General features: G+C 34.2%; 1 protein-coding gene across 1 annotated transcript; it reads right to left on the minus strand.

Annotated features, from left to right (window-relative positions):
• Window positions 1–575: 575 nt before the first annotated feature.
• On the minus strand, window positions 576–13,142 carry LOC108375765 (myophilin). Its single transcript, XM_017631911.1, has 3 exons — window positions 13,024–13,142; window positions 1,064–1,384; window positions 576–996 (listed from the first exon to the last, which is right to left on the minus strand). The coding sequence occupies exons 1-3, from the start codon at window positions 13,027–13,029 to the stop codon at window positions 814–816; spliced, it is 510 nt and encodes a 169-aa protein (XP_017487400.1). The 5' UTR covers window positions 13,030–13,142; the 3' UTR covers window positions 576–813.
• Between the last annotated feature and the right edge of the window lie 1,712 nt (window positions 13,143–14,854).

A 14,854-nucleotide genomic window follows, 5' to 3' on the forward strand; every position in this document is an offset into this window, starting at 1 on the left:
GTTGTGACACCCACCAGTATCAAAAGTTGTCACTTTTTTAGCTTTAAGAAATCATTGCCAAACGTGGCCAAAGGATCAAAGGATGGACTATATCATAAATGACTCATGGCTTTGTTTTTTTTCTGTCGATCAAAATAAGTCTTCACCTTCTCAAATAGTTTTTCAAGTTGGAAAGATTGAGTCTACTACTTTTTGTGGAGCGGCTACCTGCGATTGGAAAACAATGCAGCAATAGTAATAGGAACTTAGGCTGACAGAAAGCAAGGGGACTTCAGCAATTCCTTTGCCGTCCTGCTTTGAGTCCTGCGCTAATGGGTTCAAGGAACCCCTTTTTCCCAAGGAAAGTGTATACCATGCACAGTCCCATAATATCCTAAATTTAATCTACTTTAATTTATAGTTCATAAATATCGAACTAGTACCAACCAATTTATGTGAGTCTTAAGCTGGCCAGATTAGAGCAACCTAAACTTTTGTCATAGAAGTAACATTTTTCAATTTGGAATGGCGAAGTTTAAATTTTGGTTAAGAAACTTACCCTTATTTATAAACAAAATAAGGCGCTACATTTCCCAATTAAATTTTCTTTTATTTTCTTTATTACATTTTAATTTATTAAATAAATACTAGAGATAAAATGCCCCAAAAATAATGCCATTTTACAAAATAAACATAGTTTACAAAAAATCGAAAATATTAAAAATATTAAGCCTTAAAGAAAAACAACTGCTACTCCAACATTGAAAGTACATCTTAGTTTGTATGAATGACTTAGCCACACAGATTGACACCAACCAACACTCGCGCCATACTTTACATGTGACGCGTGTTACCGAAACCGCCATGTCCCGATTGTGAGGCGCCCTTATTGTAGCCCATCTGCAAGTTGAGGTGACCCTCGCTCGCGCGCAGCTGCTCCTCAGTGAATTCACGCTCATTCTTATCAGCCATCTTGGGACCTAGCGATGGCCCAGTATATTCGGGGTGCTTTTGTGTCTGTTTAAAAGAGAAGAAAAGAAGTTCTAATTATTCAATTTCTCCAAATACTCAAATCACCACTCACAATGCGTCCCAAGGCGTAGAGTGACAACGTCACTTGTGGAATATTGCGGCGCTCGAACAGATCGGCAGTTTGGAAGATTTCCTCTTCGGGCACGCCGTACTTCTTGGCGGCCGCTTGGTAGCGTTGAATGTTCTCCATCAGCTGGAAGTTGGTGCCACGTTCCTGGATCTTTTTCACCGAGCCGGGCGCCAATTTGTTAATAAGCTTGCAGAGTACAATGCCATCCTTGAGTATGTCCTCGTATTGGCCAGCGGGCACTTTTTCACCCAACACAGCGAAGATCCAGTTGAGGACTTCTTGTTCTTGTTCCTTGTTGCGGGGCTGGAAGAAATGGTAAATACAAATTTTTTTCATTAGTATAAAGTTTAATGTTCTGGTGAGTACTAAACTAATTTTTTCTATCAACTACCAATTTACTTTAAAGCTTTTAACATAGCTTGTTTAATTACTCTCCAACTGGACTATCAACTCTACCTGCAATCATTTTGAAAAAACATCACCCCCTGGAGTTGGCCAGTGCGTATGAGCAACCTTCGCATTACCATTGCCGCAATGGACAAAAACTTGTTTCATAATAACTTTTCGATTTATAAAAGCTAATCCACTATTACACAGTTTCGCTCAACTAATGAAAATTGATTTAGATAACTGCACTCCAACAACAAAAGCAGCAATAACAATTACATGTTAAGCCAGCTTAGCGAATGCAGCATTAAATGTCGACAGCAGGCTAAATACAACCACACTCAAATAATAAATCAAATACTACACTTTGTTTTTGTTACGTACTGCCTGAGCCAGTGGAAGTCAACACTTTGCTTCTGGTTTTGCTTATGTTTTTTTTTTTTTGTTGCCGTGCCGTCATTGCGACAGCTAATATTTATCGCAATTAATTAAAATGCAAAGCGTAAATAAAACAGGACGAGCGTGTAACAACGAGACCGCGACGGCAGCGCTAAAAATTTAAATAATGACAGCCACAACAGCAACAGCAGCAACAAGCAGCAACAAATTTTCATAAATTTTACAAAAAAATAAAAATAAATAATATTAATGGCATACGAAAAGGCAAATATGTATTTTGATACGCTCCTGATCGGGGTAAGCAACGCTACAGCGAGTACGAAACGGCGCAATCACTGTGCAACAACAAATGCAATATCAGATACTTTGCGTATAAATATTTGCCAAACTAATTAAAATTAATGAAATTCGAGCAGCAAATACTCTCACTTCACGTTTGCGTGCCACGCGCCAGCCATTGTCAGCTGACTGCTGCGGCTGCTGCTGCTGGTCCGCAAGCAAAGGTGTTCATTGTTTTTCCTATTTCGTTTTTTTTCGGTTTTTTTTTCTTTTTTTGTTACGTGCGTTTAATTTTGCAAAGCGCCATTTTAAATTTTCACCGGCAGTTTTCACTAAATCTAATTTGCAAATTTTTCACATTAAAATGATAAGCTTTTGAATAATTTTTAGGGTAAAATGTAAGCAATTTTTGGTTGAAAATGTCGCTATTGTCCCCTGAAATTTATTTAATGTATGTAGATTCAGCAGTAGCTGTTTATTATTCATACAATGCATTGTGTGCTTTGCTGGCATTTAATAAATTATTGGGCATGTTTTCAAGGTCCCCGGTTTAAGGCTGTAATTAATAGTAATAATAAGCCAAGCGAAAGGGTTTCCATGATGTGGTTTAACTTTTATTCATTTTAGGTTTTTTTATAATTTTGGTAATAAAGATTTAAATTTTTAGCATACGTTTACAGCCAGCTTCACGAAAGCAATTTAAGTGAAAAATTACTTTAATTTTTTGGAATGGTTCTATATATCATTAGCAAGAATAAATCTTCTGGGCAAGCCTAAACAAAATGAAGAAACATTAAACCATTTCATTCGCTACGGTTCCCCAGTATCTTTTGTTCCTATCGCGGTCTCTTTTCAACTTAGATTTTGAGTTGTGCTTTTAAGGCGACGCGTTCTTTGGCACTCCCCGCATAAACCAACCTATGCTTCTTTTAATCAGACTTCGATTTTTTTTTATTGAAATTCCAATTCGCAAAGTTAGCCTTTTTTACTTTTAATTATATAACTGCTCGAAATATGACTTATGTTGTATGGATATTAATGCTTGTCAATTAACATTAAAGTAAGCTAATCTCGGATTCCGCTCCATTCAGAAAATTATTTAAGTTATTTTTTTTATCACTGCCCAAAATCGTAGCAATAATATTTAATTTGACATCAATTAAATATCAATATAAACTTAATTCTCTAATAAATAACTAAATAAATACGCAATGAATAGTAAAATTTATATTATTGCACTGTTTCATTAAATTAAAATTTTCAAAGCTTTTTTTCTTTTCCAAAGCAAGTCAGAGCATTAATCATTTTTGCAAAACCTACAATATAAAAAACAATTAAAATAAACGTATGTTTGTTGTACATTTGAGTGTGTGTGGAAAGCGTAACGTTGCATTTATGTCAACGCATACATTCCGCTCCTAATATTATTTATATTTACAATATCTGCTAATTAAATGGAAAATGAATCTCACTTGTTTTTGTTTACTTTGTCCTTTTAGTGGCACGTCGAGGTTAATTACCAGAGGTAATAAAACCCTTATCATCGCGAAAACGACAAACGTTCACTCACCAAGGTAAAAGTGTGATAAAACGCAAAATTATGGAAGGTGGATGGGCATAAATAAACCTAGCGAGGAATCTCCTATAGTAAATTTAGATAAGTGAAACGAAATTAGCTAAAAACGCTGGCTTTCAAACTCTAATTGGTTCTTGCCGAAGTAAACAAAACCTTTTAAGCTTTTCTACGTAATTATTCGACCCGATACCCGAGTGTAATTTCTGGCAGCGCTCTAGAATTATATATTATTTTCATAAATCTAAATGAGGCCATTTTTTCAAGTAAGCTTTTCACATTTATGTGCCATTTAAATACACCCATTTTTCTTGAAAAGAACAAACAGCTGTTCAGTAGAAAATGTAAAAAAAAAAAAACAAACAAGTGCTACCACAATTTCAAGGAACAAGCAACAGTGTTGCCACTTGTTTGAACGAAAGTTAAATGACATTTAAATAACATTCCAAACTTAAACTTAAGTGACGTTTAAATATTCATTCGAAATCGGCCCTTACAAACATGATGTCCAATTAAGCAAATACAAACAAAAGTCTTTCAACTGACATTGAACTCAAGTGCAATAAATTAGCTTTCATTGATTTTGCGAGCATTTGCCACTTCACTCAATAATTAACATACATTACACATGGAAATATATGTATATATGTAGATATATATGTATACTTTCTGAATCGTTCATTTGTTTTTAATAAAAAAAGAGTATGTAAGTAGTAGATTTAAATAAAAGCTTCAGCTATGCACAAAGTAAAAATATTTGTTTAACTCGTAGCAGTTTTTCTGTATATTTCAGCTCGGATAGAGCTGGCGCCGTAAGTGTCTTTTTAGATCCAATGGTTTTCGCTTTCGAGTTTTGATGATAACACACACAGTGCAACATATGTTAAATGTTACTTTTTAATTAACTTTTTTACTCTCAAACAAAAATGTTTTTTCACTAAATAATTGTACGACCAAATAAAAAGCTCATTTTTCGCTCTATTGGCCAGCACGCAGGCAAATTTAAATAAATTAAATTTCTCTCAGTGACATAAAAAAAATGAAATGTCACATATGAAAAAACCGCAATTTATAATTGGCTAAATTTGCTAGCTAAAATAAGTAAGTGCTTCTTAATAAAATTTAACTGAATTGAATAAATGTAGTCAAGTTTTTTTAACCAAAAAAAAAAACACAATTTATGACTCATACGTTCTCATTTTTATGGTTTCACATGCGAAATTCGAATCGCATTAATAGGATTATACAACATTTTTGATTGTCATATCTTAATAGCTATTTAGTTAAGTTTTAATTTTAGTTTTTCAATTTATTATTTTCTATTAATAAAAGCAACTATTCTATAGTTCGAATCAATATTTGCATCGTTATCAATTCAGTGTTGTACTCAGTACAAAAGATATTCGCATAATTTAAATACAAATTTTATAGAAGCCCATCTTTTCGAGTATTTAAATTATATTCATTACAGTTATCGATATAATCACCATCTTAAACGCTGCTATAGATGCAAATTACCAGAAACAATATGTGATGCAGGGGCACTTTGTATCCCATAAAGATGTTCTTAGCGGCATGGTATCTCGAACAAAGTGATATATATATGTGATATATATCTATATAAAACATTGTCGGTAACTCCAATGGAGGTCAACAGGAACATACATACATAGCTAAGTTCGCAGCCATGACTTTGGATAAGACGTTGAGGTGAAAGGAGCCTTATGAAAAGATCTCCATAGCTCTGTATTCATGCAAGAAAGCCATGGCAAAAGATTTGGCTTGACTCCAAGCATTTTGCGCTCGATTTAGAAAGCGGTTGTTAGGACAGTTCTCCTGCTATGTGGAGTGATTGTATGGGGCCCTGCCATTTATAAGGTGAGCGATTATAAACTACTTAGCAAAATATAATGGCTTAGTACGATTCTGTACCAACTGGATTAATGCCACAGCGCTAAATGAAGTTTTAATGTCTTACTGGATTTTTTCCCAGTAGATTTAGTGGAACACCCGATTACCGCTAAAAGATATATCTCAACGGAAACCAAAACCTCAGGAATATTGCGGGCGAAAGAGCAAGATTAATCACGACCAAGGACATTGTTTCAGTAACAAATACGCTAACTGAAATATGGAAACAAAATACGACCGGTCTGATCTCAAAGCAAACTTGGCCGAGGTCAGGTCGAAATAGTTCTCTTTGCCTAAACTCTCTAAGCAGGGTGAAATATATGATATATAAACCCACACTTTTGCACAGTGGTTCCAAACTGGCATTTACTCTCCATAATTCACTGGAGCCTTCATTTTTCTCTCAATTTGAAAGTTTAGGGGAACTCCACAATTGTTTCCAACTAATTTTTATTATGTAACGTTTATTAACTGGAACAGGAGAATCGATTTTCTTCAAAGTTGCTGCTTTTTCTCCATTTTGCGCACAAATTTTATATAAACATACATATACAATTGGGCTCTACTGGTCTATCCCTAATTTTATAAGCTCTCATAAAAAAAAAAATTAATTAAACTGGTTGAAAAATATAGACTCCAGTGAATTATGAACATTAAAATCCAGTTTGGAACCACTGTGCATTGGTGCTCTAATGGGCCATTATCTTATAGGTAAATATGATAAACAATCCCGATTATCGTTTTGTAAATGACACTAAGTTGCACAAACTATAAAAGTACAATAAAGCTCTTAATTTTTGTTTTTTTTTTTGTTTTTTGTTTGGACTTTCGCAGATCGCTTTTTTGGCGACCTAATGGGAATGAAACCTTTCCATACGTGGTGCTTCCCCTTACTTCTAAGTACCCGCTGCTTGCGCTGCATACCTACGTAAATACTGCTTATAAGCATTAAACAGTTCTTCTTTCATATGCTAACCAGTATTTTTTTAAACAAAAAACCCAAACCTAGTTTTTTTTCATTTTCACAAATAGCCACAATGCATAAAAATTTCCGAATATTCTGACAATTTCTGCACTTTTGCGCAAACCATATTTCTGCTGAAAACGTAAATATTGTGTTTTTAGAAGAGCGGTTATTAAAAAATTGTAAAAGAGAATTTAAAAAAAATTGGTTTTTAAAAGAAAAAATGTCGTTGTACCTAAAACGTTTTGGCAATCTGGTGAACGTTTGCTTTTGTCAGTGAAAATGGTCAATTTGCATTAACAAAGTAAACTGTAATTGCTTATTTTATTTTGTGAAAACTTGCAATTTATTTTCAAAAACTTGCAATTTATTTTCAAAAAAAAATATTTATATTTAGCTATTCTGCATAAATGAAGCGACTAAATGAAATGTTTTGTTTAGCGGAATTGCGGGCAATATTTTCATATATTTTGTTATTTTTTTTTTAATACTTCCATTATTGGAAAATGTGAAAAATGGAATCAAACATGTTTAAAGGGAGACATGTACAAAAACGAAGGCAAAACAAATAGGAGAGTGCAAAAAAATAAATCTCTGAATATCCAAAATATTGTCCAAATGGTTTTTAGAGTACATGTGGAAAAAGTAAATACATGGTCTTCTTTTTCACCTACGGTGGCACTTAAATTAACATTTTACTGCCCAAAATAAGCACTACGAGAGTGTCACAGCAATTGATAAGGAAAAAAGTTAAAAGAAACTGAAAGGCTAATCAAGTAACCACAGCCGTCTTAAGACGATACTAAATTTAGCTTGCGCTTTTTTCACACAAAAAAAAAACTGTAAAGTTATTGTTTTGTTTGTAATCTATTTTATCTCTCTACGCGCTTTTATGCTCAACCAAATTAAAAATGGCAATACGCCAGAAAAAAACTTTTACTCTTCAAAAACATTGTTTCGCTGGCCCATCGAATAAATGAAAATGAAATCAACCGAAGAAAACTAGACTACAAACATATAAAAAAATGAAATTAAAAAAAATAATATTTAAACGCCACAGCACAAAGAGATCGCTAAATGGCGATAAATTCCTAACCCATTTCCACTTTTCCGCGCGCTATCGCCGACTTTGCCAGAAAATCACGACGAGGACGCGCGTTGAAAGGCAAATATGCCAAGCGAAAATCGGCGAGCAATTTCACTAAAAACCTATGCAATTAACCCATAAAATTGTACAGAGCAAAAGGCGAAAAAGAGAAAAAAACAACTCTCGTATATAAAACATTTTTATTTCAAAGCAGAGTAAAATATGCAGCGAAATAACCAAAGGAAGATCACAGCTAAATTAATTTTATTTTCAAACAGATACACTTTCATTGCATTTTGTTATTCAGTGCTGACTGACCTTACTTTTGCCCTTTTTTTGTAATAATTTTTCTGCTTTTTTCTTTTTTTTTTTTGTTGTTGTTGTTATGTACGTACATACATATTTACATACATGTGTACCAAATATGTTGGCAGCGCAAATAAGCGTTTGGCAGGCGTGAAAGCTACAACAGATGCGCCATTATATTACGGTATATTTTTTATTTCAATATTTATTATCATAGTATTCGCTGAAATATTTGTTCTGTTGTTTATGGACTTTTAATTTCAATGGCTTTTTTCACCAACACTCGCATATTTTGAATTACTGTGCTTTTAACAATGTAAGGTATTCTACATATTTATGCTTTGTCTAATGGCAAAGAACTGTCCATTTTAAATATTTTTTATTTTTTTTTCTTTGTTCCGGAAATTTTGCCAACATCAAAGAGTTACAGCATAAAAATTAAAAATATGTACCAATTTTTTGTATGCTTTTAACTGAACATATTGGACACCGCATTAATTTTTAGCGGAATTCTTTTAGAGCGGATGAAATGCGCAAGAATTTTAAGAATTGCTTAGATACTAAACAGAAAAATTCATTTTTTCGCATATGAATGTGTGTATAACCGAATTTCGGGTTATAGGTAACAAGGATGCTGAGCACCGACTTTTAAAAGCATGACTGGCCCATGACCATTTTCCCTGCACTTCTGCCTTTTTTATCTGCTTTTGGAATACATAGTTTTTAGACCCTCGTCATCTTCTAAATGGTATTTGCTAAGTAAGATATCCAATGATTAGACTCTTTATTGAGGTTAAAGCTGCGTTCAGGCTCAGAGTACTGAGCACTGTAGTACCGCTCAAAAAGAGCCAGTAGACTACTATTCCTTCGCATTGAAAAATCTTGGTAAGCAAATTTCACACGCTATTGTTTTAGGTATTTTTCAATACCCCACAGATTCAGTTCTGATGATAGGTCTTCTCTAGGTGGTGTAGATTCACAGGGAAATGTAAATCTGGGTAACAAACCCCATACCTTACCAAAGGCCTATTTATATTTCCAGAACGTTTGTTAAGAATTTGGAGGCCTCTTCTGTATGGACATCAATTTAAAGTTTACTATCTAGGACTACACCTAACTAATACTTCCCTTCGGAGGAGATCTAAATAGGTGAAGTGTGCAACACCCAGCGGACAGCCTTTTCTTAAACGACTAGTCAATTCACAGCAACTAAGTGAGAGATAGAAGGGCCTCTAATGAGCGTACATCATCTACATCAAGGTGGTGGTTGTTATTAGAGCCGTTTAGTTTGATGACAAGGGAATCATCATATCAGCCTTCTCCCTGCCTAAATTCGTACTCCATAACTTAGAGGGGATTTCACTTTTGTGAGAATGGCATTGACACAAACTCCCTTACGAGCTTAAGCTAATTCTGGAAATTAGATTACGCAGCATCGCCCCCTAATATTTCCTCACAAAATATTCAATGCAATATTAACCCATCACTTCAGCTATTTTAGCATAAAGGACATCATGCCAATAGGCATGTAGATGTTAGCCTTACAAACTTTAGTGATAAAGGTAGCAGCTATCACTGTTCGTGTGCTTGCAGATGCAAGCGAAGCAGTGACAATTTTTTCAAGGGCATCAACAAAAGCTCCACACTTTCTGTAAGTTTAGGATTGGCAGATTTTTTTTTCTGCGTGAAATCAGTACCTTAGACTTTTTCATGCCATAAAAGTCAGTACTTTTCAGTACACTTTTAATCCAGACAAAATTATGAATGTAAGAAACAGAAAATACTTTAAAACGCCGGAGTGCGGGTACTTGTTTTTAACAATATTTTGGTATAAAAATAAAATGTAGTTCATAAAAAATAAACATGTTACTTTTTACTGTACAGTTTAAGGCAGGTTCAACGTTAAGTAAAAACCTTTATCCCAAAGTGTTTTCTTTGTGTAAAATAATATTACATAGACAAAATACATGGGCAAAAATTATCGAACACCGGGTCATCGAGTACCACGCGCGGTGGGAAGGCCACTATTACAAATTTTTATCCGCAGTATTGAAAATTTAGTACACGTCAGTACAAATTTTAAAATTTCAGAACATAAGCGAACTGATTGAAGAAATTAATAAAATCAGTACGAAAGCTGAAAAATCAGTACTGTACTGATATTTAAAATCAGGGCTAAGAGTAAACGAAACCATATCCAAACTGCCACCTACATTAACCACTACCGTTGTCTTGCGAGGACCAAATTTTTGTTGGCGGATAATCGGGTGTTGAAGCTCTTCACTAAAACGTAGCCGCTTATCTTAAAATCAATAGAAATGAGAATGCAAAAAAATAAGTGCTACCTCTTCTTCTACGTTGTGTAAAATTTTCATAGATGTATCGGTTACCGGTAGCTCACTAGAACCAAACACGTATTAATTTTTACTATGGGAGTATATGTATGTATGTAAATTGAAAACTTTAAAGCCGTTTTTCTCGAGTTTGGTTTTTTGAGTTGCGCATACATTTTTAATCACTCTGTTTTTCACTGCCCTTTCGCTGCTAATTATTAAGCGTAAATGTAAAAAAAGCACATCAATCATTGACACGTACTCTCTCACACACACACACACACGCAATCACAATCGCATACGTTCACCTTGCCCGCCTTTAGTGTACAAAAACTTTGCTGGACGCGTCGGAAGAAAAACATTGTATTCAATTAAACAGAATTTTGCATTCAACCGCATTTCAATTATTCGGTTTTTCAATGTTTTGGCGGTTTTTCATATGATTTTTTTTTTAAATTTATTTTTGATACACGTTGAGGGTCTTACCGCAAATTGAATTTCAATTAAAACGAGGTGACTGAAAATTATTTGCATGCCTCATCAAGTAGCGGAAAAGAGGTATGGTGTGAATTGAAAAAAATAATAATAATAATTCAAATTGAATATTTAATAAAATGTTAAAAAATATTATTTGTAAATTACTTTGTTTACAATTTCGCTGAAAGCTTATATTTAATTGTAGTTTATATTTTTTAACTGTTATTGTTAAACACAAGTTATTGGCTTTGGCTAACAAATAACTTTTCATTATAATAAATTTCAGTAAACAGATTTACCTCAGCCAAAATTGTTCAATGGATATTATATGTATGTACACAAATATGTAAGTAAATAGATATACGCAGTCATAACTGTAATTTCGCATGCATGTACTAGTTAATGTAATTACCGTTATAGTGCATAATCCTAATTGCTTATGCAATTGTTCCTATTAAAATGTAATTAGTTTTTTTTTTTAAATAAGGCCATTTCAATATTTATTAAAAGCGTCATACAAAATTAAGGCCATTGTATAAAAGGCATTTTCTATTTAATGTTTTATTTCTGTCGGTAGGACATATTGGCATATCAGAAGTGGCATGGCCCATCTTTCGATGCAGGTTCGTGGTTCAAGTCATTGGGCCTTTAATTTGCTGAGCAACAGATTTAAGCAGAAGACAAATGTTTTTTGACCAGATTATACTTTAAATTTTCTGCTCAATTTAACAACGTTCGCAGCTCCCTGTCAGCTGTGTGAACTGAACTCAGCCAGCGGTATCTTTGTGGGTCGCATGCACTAGCTTACTTGATCATGGTGGTCAAGCATAATAAATTGATTTTCTTAGATACATATTTACTCGTATAATTGTTCATAAATATGTATGCCTGAAATGTGTTTGCATATAAACTGTGAATTTTTTATTAAATTTCACTTAAATTTGTTGAGTTAATACCAGATTGTGAATGTGGTTTAACTTATGTATATATTAGCATATGATGTGCTCAATTATACACAATTTTAATTAATAGAAGTTTATCGAGAAATTTTATTAATATTTTATACGGAAGTGGTTTGTATCCACCGTTCTCTCTAGCGCCTATAAAGCTCATCTTTTTAAATTACCCCTTTTTAACTCCGCGACCATTTTGCTAAGATCGATTTATTATTGCAAATGACTGAACAGAATTTTTAAGGGTTCTAAGGATCCAACAGCCGAAATTTTTAACGGACTATGGGAATAATTTACGTAACGATGGTAATTTTTTTTTTGCGAATCAGATCAGATAAACCGCAACCTTAGTTTTCTTCTTTTTTCTCATCCCGTGTGCAGACAGTTGCTTCTGCACTTGGTCCGCAGCTGAAATTCTTCAGTTGCTCCTTTTCCTAACACTTACTTTTATCAAACAGGGGAACAAATTTGGTGCTTTTGAGTTCGATTCGATGAATTAGTTACGGCCTTTCTATATTATGTAGGCCCCGAATTCGATCTTTGATTGAATAGAAATGCCTTGACTCCAGCGCCAGTTATAGAGTCATGTTTGCAAATACATATGTATGTATGTTATCAACTGCCTAACATATGCCTCGACCGTAAAGCGATTTTTCGAAATAACTCGACTCTATCGCCATTTGGCGATCTTCTTTTTTGCAAATATATTTCATTTTTACTAAGAGACCTTTGTTCTAAATTTGGCCTAAAATTATCATATTTCAAGTGTTATGGTCTTTATATAAAAAATCTTATTCGAGGCTCTACAAATCTTTCCAAATTTTCCGGCAAACTTACTCCCATCGCCACAAATTGCGCATTTTTTCGTACAAAAAATACCTACGCACCAAGTATTCTTTCTTTTATGCCAAAATAAGTACTATAAATATTTACAATGATGTACTTCTTTCCAAAATTGGAAACTCAGTGAATTTTTTGTTGCTCACTTGACATCGACACTATCTTAAAAAAAATTAAATTTGGAAACCAACAACTTTTTAAGGAATGACTGACTCATTCCATAGAAAGAAGAAAATATTTTGGCAGCTTCTGATGAAAAGCCTAAATCTTTATTTTTATATATATATCTTCAACTTTTAGGTATATCATATACTAGTTGTGTAACGGTTTGTTGGATTTACTCTCAGGCAACAACGTTTTAATCTCGCTTTAATACACATTTTATACTTCAAGTTCAGCTTTTAACACAATTTCGATTCGAAAATTCACTTACAGCCATTTTTCTCTGTTTTAGTTCAATAAAAAAAAATCACTTTATGGAATCAATGGGGAACTGTATCTTAGTCAGAACTGCGACGACTGTCTAAAACGATCGAAGTGAAATTCTCAACTGACGCAAGTGGTCGATGTGAATTTCCATTTCTCGCCAAAACCAACGAACAAACAAAGGTTGTATGGTCAAAACAAAAACAAAAATGTATTTTCAGCAAACTCAGAAGAAGAGGAAGCAGAACGCTATATTGTAGGCGTAGACACAAAGATGTGAAAGCATTAAAAGCAGCGGGGTGGTTTCGCCTACAAATGCCGAAAGTATTAAAAAAAAGACATTGCAATGCTACAAAAAGCGCGTCGATCGCAAACGGCCGATCGCCAAACAAGAATGGAGGGATGACGTCAAAGCGGGGAGGCGGAGGAGGAGAGCGAGGAAGCGCAGAATTTTCACGAAGTACTATAGGAACACACAAGCGGCGAGTGTGTGCGACTTTTGCTGAAACAAAACAGAGACTCCGCAGCGAAAATATAAAAACAAAAACAAAACATTAAATTTTCATTTGACAGCATTAAACAAATGGGCATGGAAAGCCTGAAAACCCAACAACGAAAAGAAAGCAAGACACAAACGCGAGAGACCAGTGATTTCGCTTCCACCAACACAGCTTGGCTGACGAGGTGAATGGCGAGGTGATGGCGTTGACACTTTTGATGGTGAAGGCTATATATGTATGTATGTAGCAGCCGCCTGTTTGCAGCTGCGAATAAATGGCAATTAACTCATTTCTATGCCCACACGACGATCACACTCTCCATTCACATCAAACAGATTACAGCTGGCCACGATTCATCAAGAAAGCTGCTTGTTGTTAACGAAAATAAATAAAATACAATTCGTGCTGCTTTTCTCTACATGTCAGTGTACATATAAGAGTGTGTTCGTAGGTGTTAATCTGTAGGCGTTTTATTTTCCTTCGAGCATAAATAAATAAATATTTACTACAGCGCAAGCGAAAGCAAAAGGAAATGTGTGGGAAGCTAAGTGAATGAGTTGCCTGTTGGTGGGCAACTTGTCAGCTATTTACTCGCTTTAGTTTTCATCTGCTTGTCTGCTTGTTTTGAAAATTAGGAATTTTCAACAGCACCTATGGTGTAAATGTAATTATGCCTGAAATTAAACGCTGAGATTTTTGATATGCATCATATAATTTTTATTGCTGTCACCAAAATACTGGACAGTCAGTCATAAATAAGCGTCTAACTGAAAATTTATGATTTCAAAGTGCAAGCGGTTAAATACATATATGTAGTATATAGATACTGCATGTATAAGTAAAACTAAATCGAAGCATGCGAGAATTGGACTAAAAATGTTTAAGGTTGAATTGAGGTAGCTACCCCTGCAGTCAAAGAAGGAGAGATACATCCCTAGAAAAGTATGTCGAAGTGGTAAGAAAGAGGAGCTGGGTCCGTCCGTGATTTCCGTCCTTCCTAATTTGAATTAATGTGCAATCTCTCCAGCTACCTATAGAGTACGCTTCATCAAAAAAATTGGTAGTAGGAACAAAATTGGGATCTCCTCTCTTTGACCTTTCTTTTTTTTATTACAATTGAAAAGTAAAATACGATTATTTACGTTTCGATTGCAGATCCGCCCTAAGGTTAATAAAAAAAATGTTTCAAGGAAAAGTTCGAATTTTGCCTATAAATTCTATTTGAGCTAATTGCAGTCACTAGTAAACTTTTAATGAATTAATGCCGCCTGCTGTAGAAGTAAAATAGTGTTATGAAAACACACATATGTACATGCGCGTACACTTACATACATACAT

This window comes from Rhagoletis zephyria, unplaced genomic scaffold (genome assembly GCF_001687245.7).
Source record: "Rhagoletis zephyria isolate East Lansing unplaced genomic scaffold, Rhagoletis_zephyria_1.1 Rzeph_scaffold_09398, whole genome shotgun sequence".
Classification (NCBI taxonomy): domain Eukaryota; kingdom Metazoa; phylum Arthropoda; class Insecta; order Diptera; family Tephritidae; genus Rhagoletis; species Rhagoletis zephyria.

What these genes read in the sequence shown, in the direction of transcription:
- LOC108375765 (XM_017631911.1), bottom strand. An exon ending in TCTACGCCTTGGGACGCATT is followed by an intron (nt 997 to 1,063) that starts GTGAGTGGTGAT and finishes TCTTTTAAACAG; the next exon opens with ACACAAAAGCACCCCGAATA.